A 27,510-nucleotide genomic window follows, 5' to 3' on the forward strand; every position below is an offset into this window, starting at 1 on the left:
ATTAACAGGCTCAGATTGGTTTTTTTGCCAGACCAAGTCTTTTTTAACGTCCAAGTCTTGCTCACAAAAAGTCACGCTCTGCAATCTCACAAAAGGTGACTAGTTTCAGGAAGAAAACTGAGTTAACTTGAGAGTTGCAGAGAAGAGTGCCAGGAACAGTTTGTTGTGTTGGAGTTCAGAAAGCAAACCTTACTCTCCTAAAAGATGTTCAGTCATTGCTGAATATTTAGCCCATTTTCACAATGTGAAAAGTCTGAGTAATTTCAGAATGAGACTTGTCCTTCAGATGGGGACATGAAACATACAACAACAAATCAAAGGTACGGAAAAAAAACATTTCTTCTCTTTTAGGGTTCGTAAAATAAGAATCTGAGTGGCAAAAACAAGCACTTGACACAAGCTGATGGTGCCTAATAGCCTGTGGGGATTACGTTGCATCCTGTATCGCCATCGCTGGCTGCAGAGCTTGTTGTTGTTGTTCCCAAGAGACACAAATACTGTACATGGGAAAACAGGGTCCAGGTTAAAAAATGACAAAATGAGCAATACTAGTATATTATAGTCAGTAAAGAAAAAGCCGGTCACACAGATCCTAACTTCAAGTGCCAGAGTAATGATACATTTAGAAGAATTTGTTCGAGTTGTTTCTATGTAAAATGAGACACGTTTGCTTCTGGTTGCAAATTGATCTGCCTCCTTTGCTTCGCACAAACTATAAAACTTTTGTTTTATAACTGCACTGTGAAGTTATGTGAGCCGCAGATTTTTTTTTTTTTAAAGGCAGTTTGGCTTCAGTGAGTGTAACGGCAGTGATAGATGTTTATGACAGTGAAGTGTTTGACAAAACTCTGTATAATCTACAGTTTGTGGACTGCCATTATTAGGCCGCGAGCTCTAGAGTTTTTGTTTACAACCATACCCACACCACTTCCTGCTTCACTGCGAGTACATTTCTCTTGGTGGATTTTGAACAGAGGCTTAGAGTACAAGATGAACTATATGAGCCAGCACGCTGTGTAATGCTACATGGAAACATAAAACAGGCTAATAAAAAAACACTCCCACAAACAAGGAGAAGATTCCTCATTAAATCGTGGGTGTGTCTGACCCGTCAAATCTGTTAACTACAGAGTTTAATTATTGATCTGCCAATGGAGCAACTGCAAGTCATAAATTTGTCATTTTAAGAAGTTCAAGCTGCAGTAGTCAATGCATCTCAGGACTGCAGCTGCATTTGTACATAACCTTTCCTGATGCAGCTTTGTGTCATACATGGATGACAACAGGGTGCAAAGCAATGTTTCATACAACAAACACAGAGCGACAAAAACAGCAACAGTTTATTGAGGACAATAACCATTCTTGTGCCAGGCCATATATTTCTTCAGTGACATTTAGCAGAGTGGTTGCCAAGCAACACACAGATGCAGTGGAAAGTGCCAGCTGCTTTACAAATCCATGGCAACATGGAGACAAAGAACTTCAACCACATGGGCTCAAGTATACCTGACGTTAAAAGAAAGAAAGAAAAAGTTCTTATGTTGCTTTTACTTTATAATCACATATGTATCAACAACAACATCTGCAACAATTGCTCATTTTTAAAGTGTTATTTTATCTTATTCTCCAAACCTGTGAGTGGCAGCAACAAGGCATCCCGTCCACCGGAAAGCCAACAGAAGAAGAAGTGGGCCACTTCCATTTGTTACAGACTGACAGTGCATCCGGTCAGTGAGAAGGAGTTGTTGACCAGTGGTACCGACCTTTCGCAGTTTAAGTCTCACCAAATGTTTTGTTTTGTAAAATATAGTATTTTGTGAAATGCTGTAGTGTTTTGGAAATTGCACAGTGTTTTGGGAAAGATTGCAGTATCTTGTGAGATGTAGTATTTTGGAAAATGATTTGTGTGGGGAAGTTTGTTTTCTGAAATGTTGTACTGTTTTAGGAAATATGGTGTTCTAAATCTATCCGAATCAAAAAGCATTTCCATCACCAAAGGAAGGCTGAGACACCCATTAAAAACCTGGGGAGATGCTATGATGCAAGCCTCAGTGATGGTGAACAGATCAAACAGCTGAAGCCTTGAAAACATTGACCAATCCTTGCTCCCTGGCAACCTAAAGCTCTGGTGCCTACAGTTTGGCCTGTTACCACGACTAACGTGGCCACTGACAGTAATAATATTTCTATCACAGCAGCAGAGACGATGGAGAGGAAATAACAGCTCCTATGTGAGGAAGTGGCTGCGAGTCCCAAGATATCTGAGTAACATCAGCCTGTATGGTCGATCACGGCATGCCTGAGCTGCCTCTCTTGAAGAGGAGTTTAAATGCTCCAACGCAAGACTGGAGTTAACCCTCTCAGAGTCCCGAGATCCCTTAACAACAGGATGGAAATGGTCACCAAAGGAAGCTATACAATAGGCAAAATCAGCACTCCAGCATGCTGAGATCGTGGGCTATATCCAACTAGGTAGAGGAGGGCTGGGACTATGTCACGGCAGACCCTTGTGGACCAAGGCAACACCACCAGAGCGCCAAAAGGTGGTGGTCATGGAAGTTCGGAGCCAGGAGGAGGCAGTAAGATGCACCAAGGTGGTCTCACAGGCCCGGGAGGGACATTGGATAAATTGTGAGAGCATCGAAAAAAGGAAGATCAGCTGGAAAGACTTATGGGAAATGGAGTCAAGCAGAATCAGCTTCTTAGTTAAGGCAACGTATGACATCCTGCCTTCGCCCAAAAATCTCAACCAGTGGCTGGGTGATGATCCTTCATGTCCCCCGTGTTCAACTCCAGCCACCCTCAGACACATCCAGGCAGATACATGTGGAGGCAAAACCAAGTGCTGAAATGCCTGGCAGCAGCAGCTGAAACCAAGAGAACAGCAGCCAATGCCCTTCCCTGCAGACCATCAGGCACAGTTCCAAAAATACCATTTGTCCGAGAAGGGGAGCAGCCACAAAAAAAGCCTCATCCAAACACCAGGACTGGACACCTGGAAGGCCTGGGAAATGCCGGTTGATGTTGGCCAGCGGCTTTCAATCCAGCACTCTGCAAACTGTCTACTTTGTAGAGCTGACAGTACCGTGGGAGGATGCTGTTGATGAGGCAAATAAGACGAAGAGGGTGAGGTATGCTGCAAAAAGGGTGGAGAGCAACAGTCCGCCCAGTGGAGGTGGGCTGCCGGGGCTTTATTGCAACATCGACCGTCAGGCTGCTTAAAGAGCTGGGAATCCATGGCCTAGTCCTACGCCAGACAGTCAGGGAAACATCAGAGACTGCAGAACGCTGCAGCCAGTGCTTATTGACGAGGAGGAAAGACCCCAGTTGGGCCCCAAGAAGACAGGGACACACATCCAGGTCTGATCAGCCCGTGGTGGGCCTGCCTCAGCAGAGGGTGTGTTGTGTTTAAAGGCCAAAACACCCAATGACGCTGAGGTACACAACTGATGATGTGACCCTAACATCAGTTGGAGGTTGGAAAACATCAATCGAGTGCAGAAGGCCTTCCAAGGCTTAAGGGATAAAAACCATCTCAACCTATGCTTTGAAATGTTTGTAGCTGCATGCAAGGGAAAGACCTTGTGACGGCGAGGAGAGACAGATGACCGGAGGGAATAGACCCCACTTGGGGTTGACATGGGTTAGCTACCCATGTCTGCAGGATCAAATACGAAGCAGTATTTTTAGACTCTCACCTGTAGCTACGAACAGAACCAAAGGCAAATTACCCCCCAAAGTCGGCGAGAGTGGGGGCGGACGACGACTCACTGACCACACGGCTACTGACCCAGGAATGGATAAGAAGAAGGCAAGCATCGTATGAGAAGCCAATACAGAAAAATAATCTGACAAGGAGCTCCAGGTGTGTTCCTGTGGCTGGATGAAAATAACATCTGCAAAGGGCCTGAAAACACACCCAGGAAAGAAAAGGTGCTTGATGGTGGTCAAGCGGTGACCTCGGATTGATCAGTACTTTTTAAGAAGTTATTTAAGTCAGTCGAGTGAAGTCCAGCGAATGGTGGACAGTGAACTCAAGCACAGAGGAAGACTCTGAGGGGCTTTCAGAGCCAGTCGAGCCAAGAAAATCAGCAAAGGAGAAAGAGCCTTTGCAAATCAAGCCCAAAGGGACCTGGCCTGGAGCCTCAGAAAAATCAAAATGGGAGGCCATTAATGCAGACCAGCATCCTCGAAAGGTTGAGGGGCACAGTGAAGAAGGAGCTTCAGACAATGGGGTAAATTATTTACAACTACGGGGCAAATTGTGGAATAACAACAAAAAGGCAGAAAGCACAAACAACAGAGAGCGCCTGGTACAACAGAGGAGGAAGCTGAAAAAGCTGTGGAGCAAAGCCTTAGAGGACACGAAGGCTGCATAAGAAGCCTAACAGACCACAAATAAAAACAGTCAAGCTAGCTAAATTAACATTAACATCAACTTACCATGGATGGTTGGTTAGCCGAATGATTTGGCGGCAACAACGATAAGAATTTTTCCATCGAAAAAAAATTGCTTGCATCTTTGTGTTTTCTTTTTAAATTCATCCATTGAATGACGTCGTACCGAATTTCTGACTCTTCTCGTCCAAGTGGATGATAAAAAATTCGGGTCGTCTTCTTTACCTCTCCGTCCGATGCAGCTTCACACTGAACTGGACTTTGCTTACAAGACCATCAGCTGTGTTTGGGTCAGTGCCTGAGAGTGTTTGTTTGGCTTTTTTGAAGGATGAATTCGGGATCTTTCAGCAAACATCAGGATAGGCTGACAGGTGTATCATTGATGTAGAGCCTTCTTTTCTTTCTTTCTCTTTTTCAGCTCTTCAGTTTGTCTCAGTCATTTCAGCACATCTCCTTTTTTTTTCATCTCCTCTATCACATCTTTCTTTTTCTTTTATTTTGGGCGTTTTTGCCTTTAATTGATAGGACAGCAAAAGTGTGAAGGGGGGAGAGAGGTGGGGTGACATGCAGCAAAGGGCCGAGGCTGGAATCGAACCTGTGGCCGCTGCAGCGAGGACACAGCCTCTGTACATGGGGCGCCCGCTCTACCCACTGAGCCACCAGGCACCCCGACGTCTTTCTTTTTCAACCATTTATCCACAATCAGCCCACCCAGTAAATCAAAATTCATGATAAAAAATGACTTTTTGAATCAACAGTAAATTGGCGCAGTTATACTGTGGTCATGCAGTCACAGATGAGTGATTATTGAGTATTTTACAGCAGCTCTGAACGCAGCTCAGCAGATCATAATCAAGGACCAGAACTTTCCATTTTTTTAATACTGTATATAGACAAACTAAAACGTGTTTTCTCTCGTTACTTACTGCGATGAATATTCCACTGGGCCCGTTGAAGTTATCAATCCAACCCTGAAAGAGCAGAGAGAGGAAAGAAGTACAAATTAGTGCTGGAACGAGCTGACTATTTGACAGAAAATACAGTTGTCCTTTTTCTTGATAAACAACTTTTTAATTATTGACCAGCTGTTCAGAGTTGTTCAAACACTGTGCTGGTTATAGCAGGGGCTCATACAGACGGGAGAAGTCAAATTAAGTCACTCTAAAGTATTTTTTTTAGCACTATTTACAAGGATGAAATTGTTTTCTCCACATAACCATCTGTTGCAAAAGAATTTTGCAAATTTGCTGGTGGAGCAAATATGCTACCACGGCCTAAAACTGACGAATTATCAATGAGCTGGTTATGAATATTCAGCCATGTGATTGATAAAACTCAACCTCGCGACTTTGAAACACTGCTGAGTGTTTCAAAGTCAATTATCTTCTGCAGTTTATAAACCTTCTGACGCGCTGAACTCATACTGCTTTATGCAACATTAGAAAAAAATTGAAAGCACTGCCGTCTTTGACTCTCGTTTAAAACATTTATGCAATACACTTCATAAAATAATTTATCCTTCGTTTCTTCTCTCAATAACACACAAGTACTTTTTCTGAGTACGAGATTCGAGCACTTCAAGCACCTTGTTAGAGTTACTGAAATGCTGCTGGATCTGCTTGCTTCTCTACAGTTCACATGATGACAGATTTAACCCTTTGATACCTGGAGTGACCATCACTTTTCCTGTGCTGCTTTCGGACTCCTTTTACAAGTATTTAATTCTTTAACCCTGAGAAAATTGGTTTGATTTTATTCGAAAACATTTCAAAAAAAGGCAACTTGATAAAAAATGTTACAGCAAATGGCAAAAAATAAATACTTTTTTAAAAATTATTTTTAAAAAGCAAGGGAAGATGTCTTGGAAAAAGTATATGTATAATTATCACAGCATTTTTTGTTCATTGTTTTTTAAGCACCATTTCTAGGTCATGTCCTTGTTTTTTGGGGGGTTTTTTTTAGGTAATTTACTTGTACTTTTAACTATTTTCTTGCTGTTTTTTGGGGTCATTTTTTCTGAAGTTGCTTATCACCTTTTTCCCATGTTTTAGAAGGAAATAGATCCAACTGGCTCATCTTTCAAAGGGTTAATATGTTGGTGTTTTTTATTAAAAAAATAGCCTTTTCATGGTTCAGCATACGATTGTTACCAGTACAAAGTACAGAATCGCTCTTGCAAAGTTGCACCTATAAGATATAGGTGCAACTTTGCAAGAGCGATTCTGTCTGAAACAGTGAAACGCCCCTTTTAGGAGTCCAGACAGGAGCTGTCTGTGTCCGCCATGGTCTCTCTTAAATTTTCCTAAACCAGACATGCAGCAGCCCCCCTGCTTTCCGCAGTGATCGGCCAGGAGCAAAGGTGTGCAGAGCTTCTTCACTCCACATTCCTCACATTCCTGCATATTCACTGCTGAACTGCTCCCAGCGTCTCTGTGTTGGCGGCAAAAGAAGCCGAGTACTTTCAGAGACTGATTTCAACTGATAGCTCTGTTTTGAACATTTTTGAATCCATAAAAATCCTTCTGCAGCATTCAGCAGGCTCACATATCAAAAAACAGAACAAACCCACGGAGCAGCTGTGATTCTTGGTACGCTTTGCTCTTTTTCTTGGTGCATTTTTAAACAGCATCCAAAATTAATCTGAGTACCGTTAATGTTTTCTATTCAACAGAAATTCTCTCCCTGATCTAAGGAAAAAAATGTGAAAAATGCAATTCGATACTACTAGTGTGAGTCACTCACTGGGAAGGGCTCCTTCCAGCTGGCTCCAACTATCGAAGGTCTGACGATGGCTACGTTGAGGTCTCCGGCCTCCTGCTGCACCAGATACTCAGCCAGGGCTTTGGTGAAGGTGTAAGTGTTGGGACGCTCCCCGAGCAGCTTGGGAGTCAGAGCAGACACCAGCTCGTCATCCATCCAGCTGGAGCAAAAAAAAGAAAAGAAACAAGGTTAGTCTTAAATACAGACAGAGCTGATACAGAGCAGTGAAATGTGCTCTACAGCCACACTAACATGCTACAGGCTGCAAGATAGAAATAACAGAAATCCAACGAGTGCACTTATAAAACAGTGTTTTCCATGAAGACATCCGTCAGAGATTAATAATAATAATAATAATAATAATAATAATTTATTTACACAGCACTTTCAATCCAAGAAATGCAGCACAAAGTGCTTTAAATAGGAGCATCATTAGCACAGAGTGCTTCACATGAAAACAGGCCAGAAAGGCAATTCAGCATAAAAGGACACTTTTATGAAAAATGAAGTGCTTAAAATCATAAGAGGACACCATAAGTCACACAATCAAGTAAGAGACAACGCTGTAAAAGAATTGCAGCAGCGTGAAGCGTAAAAACGTTTTATAGTTGGAGGTATTTAAAGGCGAGGGTGAACAGACGTGTTTTTAGCTTTCTTTTAAAAAATATTCAGTCTGATGTCTTTATCGGTTTCTTGTGCACAAACAATATTTAGACCTCTGCAGGGGAAAAAGCACTTTGGTTGCTGATTATGGTCAACCATTTTAATCCGCTAGGTTTTGCATTAAATCTCACTGACTCAGTAATTACAGGTCGGCTGTGAGATGTCGCTGCTACCTGCTTGCAGGCGGTCAGGTGCGCTTTCGGACGAGCTCCAGAGAAGATTGATGCAAACGAGGGGTTGACCGATATTGTTTTTTTAGGACCGATACTGATACCGATTATTGGTACTTAATGAAACCAAAAACTGATATTTGGAACAAATATCCATTTACAATAAAAATGAAAATATCTCTGTTGAAATATAGAATTTGGATTAAAACCAACTCCAACAAAAGACTTTGTTTAAAAGCTTTTTGAAACTTTTAACATCACATAAAGCAAGCTCCATCTTTTTTTTAATTAAGTTCAGTGAACAAAAAAGAGAAGAAATTAAAATAGGTCCCTGAAGTTTTACAAAGTCAAAGTTGCACGTATTACAGACTGTCTCCCCTGCTGTTAGTGCAATACGCACACTTTTTAATTAAGTAATTTTATCAGTGATTTTAAAAGTAAAATTGGCCTTTAGTTTAAACGTTTTGTTCGACTGTTTTAGTTCTTTCTCTGTTTGGCATGTTCGTGGATGTTTATTTTATTCTTCCCTGAGTTTCTGCCTTTGCTTTTTTCAGAGCACTTTTGTAAATAACTGTTTTTTGTTGTTTTTTTAAAGACTGTTTTTTGGGCTTCTATTGCCTTTAATGAACAAGACAGTTTAAGCGTTAAAGAGGGAGAGAGAGGGGGCAACATGCACAAAAGGGTCTAGGCCGGAATCGAACCCGCGGCCGCTGCGGTGATACAACCTCTGCATATGGGGCGGCGCTCGATCCACTGAGCCACCAAGCGCCCCATGAACAACAGTTTTTAAAGGTGCTACGAAAATACAAAAAAATAATAATAATAATAATAATAATAGTCCGCAAAATGTAGAATATCAGCATCAGATAATCAGCCGATAATCTGTCGACCCCGAATGTAAACACACATCAGTGTGGCCAAAAGTGGGAAAAACAGAACTAGTGGAAATCTAATGTTCTGGTCCTGTCTGGTGTTTGGCTTCGTACCAAACTGGTTTGCAAATGTTTACACCGACACAAACTCTCTACACAAAAAACAACATAAAGAAAATCACAAATCAGTCCATGATTTTCTGATTTTACATCTGATCAAGCAACTTTTCTCCCACCGAAAGGTCAATTTGTTCAAAGTCCACAGTCAAACGCAGCACGCCGTCTCTCTGCACGCATCCATCCAAGTTCCCTCAAAAGCTTGACGCTGCAATCCCTGAGAATCACGCCTCTAATCTGGACTCTCTCTGCAGGCTTCTAATGCTTCACTAATCTATCTGAGCAGCTGAGACTGGCAGCCTCTACAACATTAGTGCTGTAAGCAGCTGTTTACTCTGCAGCCACGGCTAAGCTGCCCCGCTCAGAGTATCACTGACATTAATCTTAATTCCTGCGTTTTTTTATGCATCCAGCAAGAAACTAAGAATCCTTTTAAAAACCTCAATCCCACGCTGCTGCGTACTAATGACACGAAAAGGCCGTCGACAAACTAACCGTCACCACGACTGCGCAGCGTGACGCTTTCTGAAAAGAACTTACTCCAGAGAATCGATGAGTCTGCGGTAGTCTATGGCGGGAGGGTACACGATTTCTTCAATGAGCTCTCGGTCACAGTTGGCGTAGGCCGTGGAGACGTGAATGAAGACCTCCAGGTGCTTCATCCTGTGGGCCAGAGCCAGCATCTTCTGGGTGGCCAGGACATTCAGCTGCATTGCATCTCTGAGAGGAAGAAAAGGAAGACGGTAAAGATTATTCAGTGGATGAAATGAAGTGCAGGAGGCGAGAAACGTGCCAACAAACATCCCGAAATAAATCACGTTTCCCGCAGATGAAGTGATTTGTTGGTGTGAAGTATCTCTGTGTACAGTGCGTATTATAAACACCAATAATATTACACATCCTCCTGCCCAACTATTATTTGACTGTTTAAACACAACAGACCATAAAGTGACACCAAATCATACAAGATCAAGAAGGAAGTCATAACCATGGTTAACCCTTTAACACCTGGATCGCCATCAGCTTTCTTGTGCTGCATTCAGGAGCCTTTTTACTAGAATTCAAACCTCTAAAACCGGAGAAAACTGGTTTGATTTCTTGCAAAAACACAGAAAAAAAAACATAGTGAGTGACTTGGAAACTGTAAAAATTCATAAAAGTGACAAGGAAAATTAGCTGGGCAGGAAAGATGATATTTATTATCACAAACAAGACAAAAAAAAATCTCCCAAAAACTATAGTAATAATTGTCTTCATATTTTTAAAATTATGTAACAGAAAAAGGAAAAATGCATTTCTTGTTTTAACACTTTCTTTGGGTCATTTTCTTTTTTAATTTGTCTTTTTCTTTTGTAGATATATATGACCAAAAGAATGAGGGGAAAATGTACTCTGTTTTTAGGATTCTCTTACGTTTATTTAAAATTATTTCACAGGAAAAAATACACATTTTCCTTTTTTAACACTTTCTGGGGGTCATTTTCTTTTAGTTTGCTTTATACTTTTTTCTTGCGTATTTCCTTGTAATTAATTACTTATTTATTGCACTTTTTCTGGCCATTTCTGGTTCAGTTCTTCGTCATCATCTTTCCATGCCATCTTGCTCAGGTCTGTGCATCAGAGAGAGACCGGCAGGAAAATGATGTTCTGTTCATATTCCCAAAAAAACTCATCAAAACATTAAGACCAAGAAACTAAATAAAAAACGAAAAGACGGCTCACTTGAGAGGCTCATTGAAGCGGATGGTGGCGGCGCAGTGGAAAACGATGTTAATGTTTTCAGCCAGGACGCTCTGATCCTCTTTACTGAGATCCAGCTCCGGCTGCGTGAGGTCGCTGTTCACCGCGATGATCTTCTCTGCAAAGTCCGGCTGCTCGTCCTGCAATCTTTCAAACAACTGTGTGGAGAAAAGACGAAGTCACAATGATGCACAAAATACAGCGTTTTGTAAACTTGAAGTCAGGGACACTCAAAAGGTTTTACTTAGGGGCCACTTTTGCAAAATGACAGGGGGCCAGGGGCCAGTCGCAGCAGCCCCATATATATTTGTAGGACTTTAGGATGTTTCCAGGATTTTGGACATTTTAGGACATAAGGACATTTCTCAGATTTTTAGGATTTTAGGACATTTCTAGGATGTAGGACATTTCTCCAATTTTAGGAAATTTCTAGGATTTTAGGATGTTTCAAGGATTTTTGGCCGTTTTTAGGAAATAAGGACATTTCTCAGATTTTTTTTTTTCAATTTTAGGACATTTTTGGATTTTAATAAATTTCTAGGATTTAGGACATTTCTCCAATTTTAGGGCATTTTTTAGGACTTCAGGATATTTCTAGGATTTAGGACAGTACTCCGATTTTAAGACATTTCTAGGATTTTGGGCAATTTTTTTGCATTTTAGGACATTTCTAGGATTTTAGGACGTTTCAAGGATTTTAAGATGTTTTTAGGCCATACGGAAATTTTAAGGATTTTAGGATATTAGGGTCTTAGCTAGGACCTCTGTCAGGGGGTGCAGAGGATCCTCCAGTGGAACCTTATTTATACACTAAGAGTACAAAAATAGTTCCCAGTGTGAATCGGTTTATTTTCACTGTGAATTAGAAAATGGTTGGAGGGCCACTCAGCAGCCTATGGGGGTCCAGATTTGGGCTGCGAGCCGTAAGCTGGCTGTCACTGCTTTAGGCACATTTGTATAATTAAGAATAATTCATTGGACTGTTATTCGGTGCTCAGTAGAATATATTTAAGTCGAAGTACAGCATATTTTCCCCAGCTTCCTGTTGGTAGTGTTGGTGGTGCATGGCTGATGGCAGAATGCCCTACTTTACATCGACTCCTGCGACAGATCGCAGCTCCGCTCTGCGTATCCCTCCTCTCATCTACAGGAGAGACTGTAGGCAGTGACAGTGTGAGCTTTGCCAGCATGCAGCAGATTCCTGCAGCAGCAGAACCAAAGCAATGTGTGTGTGACACAGAGCAGTAAACACTGTGAGTTTGTGTTATTTTAATGTTTTATATTGTTTAATATATTGTTTTTATATATTTTATGTTGTGTTGGAGTTGTGTTTTGTACTTTTGTTCGATGCTGTCTGTAACAGTTGCTGCCTGTCTTCACCAGGACACTGATTTTTAATCTCAAGAGGGTTTTCTTAAATAAAGGTTAAATAAATGAAATGCTGGAGTGTGTGTGTGTATGTGTGTGTATGTGTGTGTGTGTGTGTGTGTGTGTGTGTGTGTGTCAAAGAGGAAAAAATAGTTGAGTAAATCAACACTACATGCCGTGTATGCCGGAGTCATCGTAAACGCAGGGTCCCACGAGTTCGGAGGGCGCGTTTTCTTCAGAGAATTTTGGCCTCTCTCTTTTCTTTTTTTTGGTTTGCTTGCTTGTTTTCTTGTATTTTGGGGTTGTTTTTTTCAAAGAAAAAAATCAGTGATTTTTAAAGAAAGAATTTCTGCAATTTTTTGTCTTAAAGTTTATTTGGAAATTGTTTTTTTTTCCAATTAAAAAAAATCTTGGCTTTTTTTTTTTCTTTAAAAAACTAAAGGTGCCCCATGAATGAAGGCAGGGTCCTTGCTGCAGCAGCCTCGGGTTCGACTCCCGCTCGGGGCCGTTTGCTGCATGTCGTCCCCTCTCTCTCTCTCCAAATTTCACGCTTTTGATCTGTCTGATCTAATAAAGGCTAAAATGCCAAAAAATAATCTTAATTATTTAATTAAAAAATAAAATTACATCATTTATCACGGCCAGAAAATGTGAAAACATAATTTGTGAAACTTAATTCCATGACTTTTTTAGTTTTTCCATGACCGTACAAACCCTGTACATGTTTCAGGGTGTAGTCAGTCACATCTGCTCTCCTGGAGAAAATACTGAAAAACATATATCTGCTCAGTAGAGGAGGAAAATTTAAAGTTGCATCTTAACTCTGTGTTACAACAAACCTGTGTGGTGCAAGCTGTGTTTTTAAATTGTAAATTGGCCGACGTTGGAGTTCACACAGAGCCGCTGCGACAGGCCTCTCCCTCCCCCTTTACCCTCTCCACGCACCAATCAGATCGTGCCACCTCATCTCCCACTTCTCACCTTGGAGTTGATCATGTCAGCGATGCGGGTCTGTGGGCTCTGACCGGCTTTTGACCTGACCATCACATAGACACCTTTGACCTCTGGGCAGGACCTCAGCAGCTTCTCCAGCAGCACCTTTAACAGCGAGGAAGCGAGAGGTACAAAGTCATCTTTTCCTCTTCGGACCGTTGACTTGATGCACATTAATTATAACTAAACTCTTTTTGTCCGTTGCAGAAGCTGAGAGAAATAAACTAACGTGTTAAACTGAGAGCGTTTCTTCCTCCACAACATCTGAACAGAGACTCAAACGCATGAAAGCAAACGAAGGCTGCAGCGTTTTGGCAGAATTAGGCAGCAAAAGGACGTCCATATAAATGCTTTGCCACATTTATTGTTCAACAGAAACGTATTTATGAATCTGCTGTTTAACTATGAACGTTCTCCGTCTTCACAGCCACAATTCAGCACAACACAAGTGTCACATTGTTGTGACCGGTGGACAATCTTCATTAATCCTGCTTCACTTTGTGGTGTGAAAGGAAGTGAAGCAACAATGGTGTGAAATCTTCCTGCAGTGGACTGAAACTGCTCTGATGAAACTCTTAAAGGTAACTTTGGTATTTTCTGGCATTGAGCCTATTTTACCATTTTGTGTTTAAGTGACAAATGGGAATGGCAACTTTTGAAATTGGTCCAGTATGAAAGGCAATGTAATCCCTGCAGACAATCAAGTACCGTCAATTTATGTCCATGAACCCTTTTAAACCTGAGAAAATTGGCTTGATTTCTTCCAAAAACATGGAAAGAAAGCAAAAAGAAACTTCAGAAATAATAATAAATAATAAGAATAAGAAATAGCACAAAATTAGTAAAAAAAAAAAGACAAAGAAAAGCGTAAAAAAAAAAAAAAAAGCCACGAAAATGATGAAAAAAGAGAAAGAAAATTAGAAACAAAAAAAAGTTTTAAAAAAGCAGAGGAAATTACTTTAAAATTAGCAATAAAAAAAACCCATCAAAAAACAATGAAAGTAAAAAAAAAAAAAAAAAAATCACCCGAGAAAATTGCCTGAGCATTAATCACAGTCCTTTTTCCTCCATATTCTTTGGTCATTTAGCAACAATTAATTAATAATAATAATTTTTATTCAATAGGTACCTTTTAGAACACCAAAGGTCATCTTATATCAAATGTGACCTTTTTATTTTGTAAAAATAACTATTAAATAAATATAAATTATCAATCATTTATTTTATAAAAATAAAATCAAGTACAATTTCAAAAGTTTAAGTAATTTTTTTTTTGCGTCTTTCTGCTGCACAGACGGCCTTGTGTTATAATCTTTCCAGCAGTGAAATACTTCTGTAAAGAGTGAGATCATTTTTGTTTAAACAGAGAGAAACCTGGAAACACCATCGCCAAACAAACCAGACTCCATTTAAATAAACACTCATTGAATATGTATCAAGTCAGCATATTTTCACATCTAACCGGGCGAATTTAGGGTTTATTTTAACCAAAACCAGACTTGTTGATTGTCAGAACAGTGGAAATATGAACCGAGACGGTTTTTGTGGTTTTTATTTTGTTTCTGTTGGCTCTGAATGAAGTGGGTTTTAAAACAATAAAATTACTGCTTATTTAAATGGAGTCTGGTGGGTTTGATGGTAGCAATTTTGGGGCCGTTGCTGGTTAAACAAAAAAGAGATCTTTCTCTTTAACAAAACTGTTTATATCTTCAAGGATCATTTCCATAATGTTGTCAGACGCTTAGAATAACAATCGGAGATTTTGAGTGGAAAAACAAACACTTTTAGTGGACGTAAGTAAAGGGTGCTCAGTTGCCTGCAGCTTGTTGCTGTAATAAAGCAACAAAACGTAGAGTTTGTCACTCATTCGCTCGTCTCTCTCTGTCGTTTCTGGAGTGAAAAGAAACCACCATCCCAACTGGTTTCCTCTCCTCGCGCTCTGTGGCTCATTTTATTAGGTTCGTTCACGTCCTACTGGTTATTTGCCAGTTCAGCTGCTACGTTACCTTTCCCATGAAGCCTGTTGCTCCGGTTATCAGCACACATTTCCCCGCATAGTATTCTGGGATGTTCACCATGATGTCTGTCGTCCCGTTCAATAAGCTCCTCAACACCACTCCACCTGCACAGACAGGACAGAAACACAAAAAAGACAAAAGGGAGGATTTTAACGGTGAGACCGACGTCATGCCTGAGCTTGTTTCATGAGGAGTTTCTGCTGTGGAGGCTGAAAAAAAACTGAAACAAAGATCCAGTGAGAGAACAGGCCGGGAGACCGAGTCTGTGGAGACTCCAGCAGTTTTTATCAGGTTGATTATGTCGGGGCAAAAAAGCAAAGTCAAGTCACTTTATTAAAAAGGCCATAAAACACATTTTATGTCAGTATTTAACCCCTGATGCACTTTTCATTCTTCATTTTTTAAACTTTTTTGTCTATTCTAAGACTTTCCAGTTCAGCTCCTACAATAAATCTAAAATACACTGTGTAAACTAAACTACATTCAGACTGTTAAATGCAAAAAAATTGCACCACTGAAGCCCATTCAAACTGACATTTTTGATCTCACCGCCATTAAAACATAAAAACATGCACTGTATCATTTCTGGGTGTCATTCTGGGCTTTTACGTTGAAAGTTGTAATTTTTACTGTTTTCCACCTGATGATGTCATTTTTTACCTTATATTGCATATAGAGAAAATACCTGCTATTTCCACCAGGTGCACTGTCACAATAAATGCTGCTGCTAATTATTGACATATCCCAGACTGTGATCATGAAAAAATCTACTTAGCATGTAGTATATTGAAAATAATGTTTGTTTGTGTTTTTTTCATCTAAAACATGGCAATTTAAATGATTAATACTCTGAAAACTAATGACTAATTGATATTTATGAATAGGACTGATGTCGGTTAAAAAATGAACTCAATGAAAATAAAATAAAACATTAATTTATCGTATTTTTTAAAGCTCGATTATGAAAAGCCTATGCAGTGTGATGTGGCCCTCTGTGATCACTAAATTCTTCTGTTTTTGGATTTTACTGTATTTTCACCTGATTTCATGAAAAGTGATGCCACAAACTTCCACGCACCGAACAGTTTTTAGAAATATTGAAATGGAAATGGAGCTTCTCCTGATGGAGATCAGCTGAGTTTTAATCCTTTTTTTTTGATCAAGTCTTGATATTTCAGTCTTTAACATTTAATTTAAAATTTCACATAACAATGGAAAATGCCCTATGTCATTTTCAAAAGCCGAATGTGATATTTTTACTTATGAAGTGACAAACAAAAGCACAGCAGCATGTCACATGAAGTAAACTCCTCACTGCTAAACTTGCACCTCGTCACCTTCACCAGAGCGTCAAAATAAAGAGGGAAAAGTCCTCCAGCGGGCCGCACTGGACCCTTTGACGGGCCGGTTCTGACTCATGAGCCACATGTTGAACCCCCCAACTCTTTGCACTACTGTTTGTGGCGTTATCAGTCAGATTATGTTTATTTTTAAGTGAATGATTCTGCAGAGCTGATAACAGGCCATTCAGGAGATAACGCGTCGAATCATTAACTACGAGGATTTTCTGTGTGCTTTTTTTACATCAGTCGGCTCTTCAGAGTGACACCGCCAGTGATTTAATACTGATTTAACCCTTTCAAACCTGAGCCAATTTGAAAACATGAGAAGAAGGCAATAAGAAAAAAAAGAAAAAATGAGAGGTACAAGATAACACAAACAAATAACCTAAAAAATATTTCAATATTCACAAAACAAAAAAAAGAAAGTAAAACAAAAAACGAACATGTAAATTACCCGAAAAAGTGCTTAAAAATTATAATAATTCTGTAGCATAATTTTTGATTAAAAAAAAGATGATGTTATAAATCTAGTTTTTCCCTAACTTTTTTCTTTTTCCCTAGACATTTTTAAAATATTTTTTTAGTAAAAATAAAAATGTGAAAAATAGTTTAAAAATAGTAAAAAAAAAAAAAAAAAAATGGAAATGATCTGGGGAAAATGCTTTAAAAAGTATAATAAATTTCTATCATAATTTTAAATATATAATTATGAAAATTAGCTTCTTCAGAGATATTTTCCCCCAATTTTTTACAATGATTTTCTAAATCTAGTTATTTCTTGCAATTCGTGGAACTTTTCTTACCAAGCTCCTCATTTCTTTGCTTCTCATGTTTCTGAAGGAATTGCACAAATCTGCAGAGTTCAAAGGTTTAAATATTTGCAACATGCGTCTGAAAGCAGCATAATAAAAGGGATGTCTACCCGGGTTTCAAAGGGTTAACTTGTGTAATGATAACCTTTCAACATTGCTATAGTGTTTTTAAAAAACCTGAATGTCAACCAAATAATTTTAGATCTTCACTATAATTGTAGTTTGTTGGAACAAACTGCAGTAATTTAAAGTGATAAAACCTGCCAAAAACTCAAACTAATCTATCCACAGTCCTTTTATCTCCTCAACGACAACATGCAGAATTACATTTTCCATAGGTTTGAAATATACCGGGAATATCTCCGCTCTGTGAGCAGGTGCAGATAAATCTTGAATGCAGGGCCGTATCTGCTGCGGCTGCAGTCACACTTGGGACTGAAATTATTCTTTGGGAACATAAATCATTTTGTTCTGCACAACTAACTCTCGACTCATTTCTCTGCACAACAGAAAGTCTGTTCTTGTGAAACAGATTTCAGAAAGTCCTCTGCACAACCCAAATATTTCAATCAATCTGAAAGCACCAGTTTACAATTAGCCATCTGGGACTATTTAAGTTACACTGGAAATAGGATTTTAAAAAAAGGGCAGAAGAGACGAAAAACCATGTTTGGGACTGATTTTGAAACCATGACAATAATCCAATACAGCGTTGCCTGCAGAGCTTACAACATAATATATGTTTTTTTCCATAAGTGCACAAATGGTCCAGCTGGGGGAAAATTGTGCCAAACACATAAATGAAACTGGCAGTTATTTTTCTTTCCTTGACATTTTCATAGATTAAGCTAAATTATAGACGGAGCACGGATAATTCCAAGTGCATCTCCAAACGGTTGGACTACTGAATCACCCGCAGAGGTCTTGGAGCATCCAATAATGTAATAATCTTCTGAAAATGTCATAAAATGTGCACTTAACTTGATTAAATATGTTATAAAACTCTATAATGTAATAAAATGTCCTGGCTGATAATGACATTTTTACCAAAATACTTTTTTTTACCAAAGTAACCCGGAAAAAAAGCGTTAAAGCAGCAGTTTGCAACTTTTTTGTCACCCCGGGCCGCTGCAAAAACTAGCAGTTTTGGTTTACTACATCTAATAACAACATATCACTTGCCATATTTCGTAAATTTCAAATTCAACTTAAAGACTTGCATTTACGTATTCAAAACATGAAATCAGAGTCGGATATTAGTTTCATGTTTTCCTTCTGAAAACACTACCTGTAAAATAAACTGTATATCTGTACACGTTACAATTATGAGTACAAAATAATACTAAAAAAAAACACTATATTATATTACATCCCAAGTTTTGAAAAAAGTACTTCCTAAAAAACATTTTTTCATGATCAGTAAAACATGTTATTATAATATCAATCAGGACATTTTATGGCATTATTGGTTAAGTTACTGCAGGTGAGCTCAAAGTTTTATTGCATTTTCAGGTAATTAACATTATTGGTTGCTACAGGTGTCCTCTCCAAAAAAACACACCCAGTGATTCAATCCAGGAAAAACACTGAATTATACAGTCTAACTTTATTTTTTTTTTAATCAGTGTCCAGTAAAAAGACACAGATCAAACAAACAAGATCTAAAAAGTAACGCTGACTTGACCTTAAACGGTAAGAAAGCGGCCGGCTGGAAACGCTTCAGTGCGGCTGAGAGGCGGCGCTGATGGAAACCTGCAGGATCCGTTCCACTTGTTTGAGCTTTAACAGCGTCACTGCTCGCGCAGTTACAGTTAAACCAGTTGTTCTGCTTTGCATACAGTCAGGCGCAGGAGTGCACCACAGTACTGCATGTGCAGTGTTCACTGGGAGTCTCATTAAAAACTGGAGGTTGAGTTAAGTTCACATTTTAACCTTCGTTCTTGTGATTCTGAGAACAAGCAGCTCGAGAAGAGCGGAGACATTTCTCAGTTCCCATTTCTGAGCAACGTGTCGGCCTGCGTGAGAAGCGCAGACAGGATGTTGAAAGCAAACACGGCTCATTACCAGCAGCCTGAATACAAATTCAATACAAATACAACGTTAAAATACTGCCAGTGAATTCTGCCATCGTACAGCAGCACAAACATATTACATAACTCTAAAAACAGGAATTCGGAGTGAAAGAGGACATTAACGGAGTCTGCAGTGACACTGTGAGCCACGCTCCGGCCAACGCTGCACATGAAGTCTGCTGCAACACATCCTGTGCCAAGTGGCCAGCTCCAGCATGTCGCCCCCGACCACGGCCGAGCGACGAGCGCCTCAAACTTCTCACGTACGAGAAACAAAAAGTCCCAAGACAAATCCAACGTCAACATTTTAAATAGTCTCCAATAAGGACGGTTTTTGACAATATGACTACAGTATGGGACTGCATGCAGGAGTGCAGAAAAACACTATCCCACTGTCCCAAACATGATAATCAACTTACGGCCCGCAGGACAAATCTGGCCCCTGATAAGGTGCCAGGTGGCCCCACAACCAGTTTCTAATGAAATTAGTGATCACTGGGAATTGTTTATGCACTTTTAGTGTTCATAGGGTGCCAGAGTGCATAAACAGCATCAAAAGAGCTTGTTTATCAAAAAAAGTCCCGGGGAGGATCCCCCACAGCCCCCGACAGAGGTCCAAGCTGAGCCCCATATGTCCGAAAATCCTAGAAACTTCCTAAAGTCCTGGAAAAGTTCTGAAATCAGAGAAATGTCCGAAAATAGAAACATCCTTAAGTCCTACAAATGTCCTAAAATCCAAGAAACATGTACGGAGCTGTTGCGACTGGCCCCTGGCCTTTTGTAACCAAATTATTTAAAAAGGTAATAAATCAGGTTTTTGATATTTATTTTGGGTAAAGTAATTGTTCTCAAAATTAAAATCTATTTTCAACAAATTAAATTGAAAGAGAACTACAATTAAGGACAACTATGACTCAAAAAGACTCCACTTTAAGCATTTTAGCAGATTCTCTATTTATTACCAAAGCATTTATCAGTAACACAATAAAGAGGAAAAAATATGAATGTGTTGTGTTGCATGTTGATTTATGTTGAATTGTACTGGTTTTTCTTAAACACACTGTCTACTCGACCCACTATCGACTGCAAACTTACTTTTAAACCAAAAAAAATCTTTTTATCTTTGCACCTCTTGTCTGCACTTTTGCTGTTTTGAGTGATTTTAATTTGAAAAAATTGAATCTTATCTCATCACTCTTATTATAAATCTGTATATTTTATTGCCTGTTGAACTGAAATGTTCAATACAAATAAAGCTGCTTTGTCTGGCGGAGAAAGCTCGTTCTGCTAATGTCAAACTGCTGGTTTACACCAAACACGGCATAAAGCATAATAATCAGAATCTTAACTTTGGTTTAATCAGAGACGTCCAACGTCTGTAGTTTCTTTCATAGTCTCACATGCTTCCTCACAACACTAGTAGTGTTTCCTCTTTTTTGTTTTTTTTTCTGACCTGGACTACAGACGGGTCCTGAGGACACTGAACCGTCCTGATGACCCTCTGCAGGAAGAGTATGAGCGTCAACCTTCAGGACGCAGATACAGAGTTCCTGCTCAGAGGACATAAAGACACAAAGTGTCTTTTGTTTGCACAGCCTGAAATGCAGAAGCCTGAATTTCCACATGATCTCAGCACCTCAGCACTTCAGCGCTCTGCTGTGTCTTTTCTTCATTTGAACTGATCTTGAATTTGTTCTGTTTGTCCTTGTTTTTTGTCTTAATAGTTTCATTATGTGATTTTTCTCTTTTTTATGATAAATATGTTTGGACGCCTGTCTGCGACCAGATTTCCCCCAGTGGGATAATAAAATCTGACTTGACTTTCCTGCTATTTAAAGGGCACACGGAGCGTCCCAGGGAAGAGATTATTCTGTTGGCTGACACCAAAGTTAACTTCGCACTGGTTCCTTCACCAAAAAACATATGGGATGTTTCCATTGGATTTTGGATCACTGCAAAAAAAAAAGAGACGAGGTAACCGGAGCCGCTGGAATAGTAACTGATATCTGGGTTTCAGGACTCATTTCTGGGGTTCCCTTTTATTTCAGATAGTAAGATTCATCTCCTTAAGCAGGTTCACAATGCACATGCACTCTCAGCATTTTCTAAAATATGAACATAGCAGAGATCAGAGCAGAGCTGCTGCACGACTCTACATTCAGGCCACGTTTAAACGAGAACGGCCCTACTAAAAACGGAGTCTTTCCTTTGTGTTTTTGAACATATCTGTGTTCATATGATAATACTGTGAAAATGATCCTCGTGTACACGGATCCGCAAACACAACTGAAAACGCTGTGGTGCACGACAGGCCAGTAGTCGGCGGTGTAACTTTGTAATGACGCATCATAGAAGAACAACACGCGCAAAGTGACGTCACCGTTCTCACAGGATTCGCTCATCGACAGTTTACATGGCGAGAGACAGGCTGCATTTTACGATACGATACACTTTATTGTCCCTGCAGGGGAAATTTGTCTCGGACTCAGTGCTGCACAGATAAAGTCTCCACACTTACAACAGAAACCATTTTCACACCATGATATTAAAAACACAACAGCCTGAGCAGAAACAACACCAGATATGCAACTGCACAGTCACACTTTCACCCGGTACACACCGCACACACGACACCTATCGCACTCACACAGCAATAAAATAACATATTGCACCTATTTTCCCAAGATTACACTCTGTAACGCGGTTTCAAAAGTTTGCATTTTCAGGCTCACAAAATGCAGTTGTGCAAACTAAAGGCCAAACCAACCAAAGTTTAATGTTTCATGCAAGACTTGCTGCTGCGTAAACTCCCCTCAGAGAGACTCTGTGCACATTTCAACAATTATTTCAGCAGCCAACATTGTAGTTAACTTTCCTCCGCTGAGTTTTTACTTTTGCTACTATAACGTCCAACAATATTTGCTGCAGTCACATTTACTCCCAGCAGAAAACCGCTCACTTCAACAATGTGCTGAATTCACACTGTAAAAAGCAGTGCAGCAGGTGCAGGGAACAGGAAGTGACATCTGACTGGTTAAATTCACCTCACACCCAAAACACACCTTTGATTAAATAAAGGACTAAATACAACCGCTTTGCTCTTTGCACCCTGTTCTGCACACACATAGTACAGTTCAGCCGAGGACTGCCAGGGTCCACCTTAGTCAGGTGTGAAGTTGCTTGTTTGAGCAGTTCAAAAAAAGCTGCAAACAATGCCACAGGCCAAGAAATCAGCTCATTCCAAACAAGCATACTCTGAAAAGAAACTGCACCAGATTTCTACAACAGAAGCTTCTCAAATGCCAGAAACCAGTCCAGAGCGACAACAAGGCTGCACAAACAAAACCTCAATACAGCCGAGGGCCGACGACAGATTTTACAGGCATCAAGAAATTAGTGCACGCCGCTGAGGTAACACTACATTTACTGACAGAGCTCGCGTTTCCTCCGGCTGCCTCGTCTACAAATCGAGTGTGCTCATGTGTGAGAAAACAAGCAAGATGTGGTCATGAACCAACGAGAGGGAAACTTCTGGATTTTGTCTTGAGGAAGTTCAAAAGAGAGAAATCTGTGTGACACCAAGCTGGTGTCCTGTTTCTGTCACTGCATTCATGTCGGTGTGAACAATGCAGAACTGGGACAAACAGGTAAAAGCTGCTCTCCCTCTGCGGCAGAGAGCCTGGCTCTCTCCCGCACGTGCACGTCTTCGAAAGCTAAAATCTCGTCTTATCTGGTTGCTGACAAACAGAGCGCTCTGTAATCTTCGGCCTGAGCCCGGCAGAGACCTGCTGCGGCCTTTGATCGTGTGTCTGCCGGAGAGCTACTGTAGCTTACAGTCAGACGGACAGGCAGCAAGTTGATCCCTGATGCCACATCTTCACTTTGAATAATTGATCGGATGCATTAAAAAGCTTAAACGGGGCACCTGAGGCCGAGGTTAACCGTTTACACACTGAGGAAACTTCAAGGTTTAACCCTCAGGGACTGTTCAGTGTGTATTATGAACTTTTCGTTCTTTATTTTTTTGATAATTTTAACTGTGTTCATGCATATGGCATACATTTATGGCAAATTTGTGCATTTTTGATTAATCTTGTAATTTCCAGCTCAGCTCCTACAATAAGTCTAACATACACAGTTTGAACAAAATTATTACATTCATTTTGTTAAGTGCACAAAATTTGCTGCTGAAACCAAATCAAAGTGCCATTTTTGATCCCACAGCTGTCCAAGCATAAAAACAAGCAGTGCATTATTTCTGGGTGTCATTCTGGGATTTTGTCTCAGAAATTGTAATTTTTACTAGTTTTTTTTACAGTATTTAGCAAATGGAGAAAATACATGGTCTTTTCATTAGGTGCACTGTCACAATCAATGTTTCTGTAACATATCCTTAAATAGCATAACGACAACAAAACACAACCAACAGGCTGCAAACGTTCATGAACAGCTGCCTCGGGGGAATACTGAGACAAAGACAGCAATGTGGACCTGTGGACGAGAGCCAACCAGGATCCCTCTGATTTACAAACTGTGAGGAGAAAGTGGAGTCGGATTGAACACATCCTCAGAAAACCGGTCGCAAACATCACCTGAAAAGCCCTGAAAGGGAACCCACAAGGAACAAGGAAAAAAGCTCCCCAAGAACAGCTGGAGAAGAGGGTCCACGAAGACATGACGAGGAGCAGGCTCAAGCGGAGAGACGCAGAAAAAACTGCAAACAGCCGAGCGAAATGGAAGTCATTTGTTAATGACGTACGCTCCTTACAGGGAAAAACGCCTAAAGTCAAATGGCACAACCTTAAATAACCTCCATGACTTTAGTAACGTCATTAAGTCCCCCAAAATCTGAGAATTGTACTAAATTAAGAGAAACATCCTAAAATACTATAAAATGTCCTAAAATCCTAAAATCCTACAAATGTCCTAAAATACTATCAATGTCCTTAAAACCTAAAAATATTCTAAAATCTGAGGAATGTCCTCAAACCTGAGAAATGTCCTAAAATCCTAAATATGAGAAATGTCTCAAAATCCAAGAAATGTGTGAAGTCCTACAAACGTCCTAAAATCCTAGAAACACATGCAGGGCTGCTGCGATTGGCCCCTGACCTTATTTTGCCAAAGTGGCCCCCAGAGCAGAGCCAGGTGAGCGTCCCTCAGAGAGTTAACGGCGGTTACAAAGACATTCACCGAAAATCTCTCAACAACAAACAAACAGAACTTCGTTTTCATCGTTTCTGCTCTGCAAACAAAATGTGTTGACTCAAAGGCAACAAGGTCAGACCGCGGTGATGGATGTGAGCTCCAGAAACGCCAACATCGAGGTTTACGTCCAAAAAACCCGCTCACTCAGAAACGACAACTTCACAAAACGCCATCTCTGCGAGTGGCTTGTACTGACTCGCATCCGACGACAGGTCCAATCACCCGAAACATATATTTAACATATAATATATATATTTAACTTTTAGCACTTTTTTGGGTCATTTTCTTGTTTGTTTTACTTTTTAAATTTTACTTTTCTATTTCACTTATTTTAAGGTAATTTCCTTATAACCTTTCTGCTCATTTCTTGCTGCTTGTTGCGTTCACATGTTTTTAAAATAAATCACACGTATTTGTCCGAGCTTTAAAGGTTCATACATATTTGCATCTGGATGATTCTTTGTAAGGGACTGTTTGTTATTTATAAGGGGGGGCTGCAAAATGAGGGAAAGGCACTTTGATTGATTTTGATTTGGCTTATGGATATTCAACTTTAATCCTTGCAGTCCATTTGATACTCAACTTACGGCCCGCAGGCCAAATCTGGCCCTCGACAGGGTGCCAAGTGGCCCGCCAAACTTCTCTACATCAAAACTGATTCACACTGGGCTTTTTTTGTTTTATTAGTATATATTAGGTGCCAAAGTGCATAAAACAGCATCAAGTCCTAAAAACAGCCTGAAACTGTGAAAATGTCCTAAAATCCAAAAGTCATCCTGAAGTCCTAGTAACATGTATGTAACATGCATGTGCATGATCTTATCTCATTTTTTTCATTTGTTTTTTTTTAATTTTTTTAATGTCTTTTTGTCTTCTTTGTCTTTTCATGTGAAGCACTCGGTGCACATAATTTCTTTGTTGTAAAGCGTGTTGCGCTGCATTTCTTGTATGAAAGGTGCTATGCAAATAAAATTCATTATTATTATTATTATTAGTTCCGCAATGGGGAAATTTGCAATGTTACAGCAGCAAACGGACTTCGAATCAGGTCAGTTCAAGATAAATAAAGCAAAAGCAAAACAAGAATATAAATAGCAAAACAAAAACAAGACTCAAAATTCATCAGTTAAAAAATTATAATATTTAAACCAATTGCACATGGAAATAATAACAAGAATGCATATTGTCAGAATGAGATTGCACAGGTTTTGAGTCCACTTTGGTGTGTGGAAGTATTTTCCCGATGTCGGTTTTCCCAAGTTTTTAAAATAAGTCTGATCAATTTACGCTACTCAAAAAAGGCTGTAAAGAGAAATAAAAATAACAAAAAGTACACTACAAGAAAATTACCTGAACATTAGCAACAAAAAGGAAAGTAAATAAACAAGGAAATGGTCTAGAAAAAAAAACATGCCAAAAAAGTGTTTTTTGTGCAGTTTGTGGCACATTTCTTGGAAAGTTGCTTATTGTCCGTTTCTAACCAAAAACCAGGGATAGAAAAGACAGGGAATTCACTTTCAAAAGGTGGCCCCAAAAAATGCAAGAAATTAGCAAAACATTAAAAGTTAAAATTATCTAAAAAAAAAAAAAAAAGCTGAGAAAAATTTGCAAGAAAGGAGTTCAAAGTTACAGGAACATTAAAATAAGAAACAAAAACAATATATTAACATAGTTTACGCTGCATTTTTTTGCTGTTTTGGATAACATGAAATAATCACACCTATTTTTCTGGTCACTTTTGTTTTTTTTCCACGTTTTCAAAACAAATCCAATCAGTGTCCTCAGGTTTTAGGGTGTTACATGCTTGTGAAAGGTGTCTGAGTGCAGTACAAGAAAAAAGTGATCCGGGTCTCAAAAGGGTTAAGTCAGAGTGTTAAACCTGATGAGGGCACCATTTCCCCCCACGAACCCCCCAAAACTGCTGCAATGAGCTACACCTTCACAATGCTGGAGCAAAGCAGATGTTCAGAGGAGTCACGCCACACACGGACACCGGACTGCAACAGGCAAACGCTGGATCCCGTGATTCACACACACACACACACACACACACACACACACACACACACACACAGCTGTCTGACATCATTACCTCTCACCACTCTGCGTCCATTTGCACAGCAGGCACCGCTTACAGTAAAACCGCACCGACTCTTTGGCTTTGGCAGCGTTTAATGTGATTACTGCAGAGCCCGGGAGTAAATTAAAAAGTGAGGCCGCTCAGCTCGCCGTCGCCTCGGATTTAAAAGTCGGAGCAGTCCCTCGTCTGAGTGCTTTAAACAAACTGGGGGGGAAACTGATTTTTGACAGAGGGGGGGCCGCTCTGGTGAAGTTGGCCCCTCTATCTGCGCAGATCTTGGAGCAGCTCTCCGGTGAGTGTGGAGCCGCTTCCCTCCCTCCTCTCTGCATCTCTTCCTGTGTCACACGCTGTCACACCGCGCTGAAAACCCGCCAACCAGCGCCGCGCGCCGCTGAGCACGGGCCACACACACACGCGGCTCGTGGACGTAATTTGAAGGGTGTACGTACCCGAAATGTCGATGTTCCCCCGGTTTGCAGAAGTTGAGAGTGTGCAGTGTGGCGGAGCGGCGGCGACAGAGTGGAGACTCAGCAGGAAGCGGCAGCCTGGGCGGATAAACGTGCCGCCGTGACGTCAGAGGGACGCACAGACAGGAGGGAGAGGAGGTCTCACTCCGCCGGGTTTTTACTGCGTCTGCAAAAAAAAGATTCAAGGTGAAACGCCACAGGTAGCCAGCTGCTTAGCCAGATTCTTTACAGGCATTGTAACCACACAGCAGACGTTTTTTTGCAATCATTTGATACTCAACTTACGGCCCGCAAAAAAAAAGCAAAAAAAAGCAATAAAAAAGTAGTGGTGAACACTTGACTTTTTTTTTTTATTTGAAACACAGGAAAAATCACTGTGAGCAACTTGGCAAAAAATGTCCCAAAAAATACCAAAAAAATGTCAAAGTT

At 40.1% G+C, this 27,510-nt stretch overlaps 1 protein-coding gene across 2 annotated transcripts in view; it reads right to left on the reverse strand.

Moving 5' to 3' along the window:
• The window catches only part of far1 (fatty acyl CoA reductase 1), a 44,127-nt gene extending 16,830 nt beyond the window's left edge, over positions 1–27,297 (reverse strand). For both annotated transcript variants that reach the window (XM_042495964.2, XM_088079688.1), the window contains exons 1-7: positions 27,064–27,297; positions 15,088–15,203; positions 13,070–13,186; positions 10,703–10,878; positions 9,521–9,700; positions 7,141–7,318; positions 5,325–5,369 (exon numbers count right to left, since the gene is read on the reverse strand). In XM_042495964.2, coding sequence (XP_042351898.2) covers positions 5,325–5,369; positions 7,141–7,318; positions 9,521–9,700; positions 10,703–10,878; positions 13,070–13,186; positions 15,088–15,159 — 768 coding nt within the window. In that variant the 5' untranslated portion in view covers positions 15,160–15,203; positions 27,064–27,297. The remainder of the gene's footprint in view (positions 1–5,324; positions 5,370–7,140; positions 7,319–9,520; positions 9,701–10,702; positions 10,879–13,069; positions 13,187–15,087; positions 15,204–27,063) is intronic.
• Between the last annotated feature and the right edge of the window lie 213 nt (positions 27,298–27,510).

Source organism: Plectropomus leopardus, chromosome 7, assembly GCF_026936395.1.
Source record: "Plectropomus leopardus strain MGB_pleo_1.0 chromosome 7, ASM2693639v1, whole genome shotgun sequence".
Lineage (NCBI taxonomy): Eukaryota > Metazoa > Chordata > Actinopteri > Perciformes > Serranidae > Plectropomus > Plectropomus leopardus.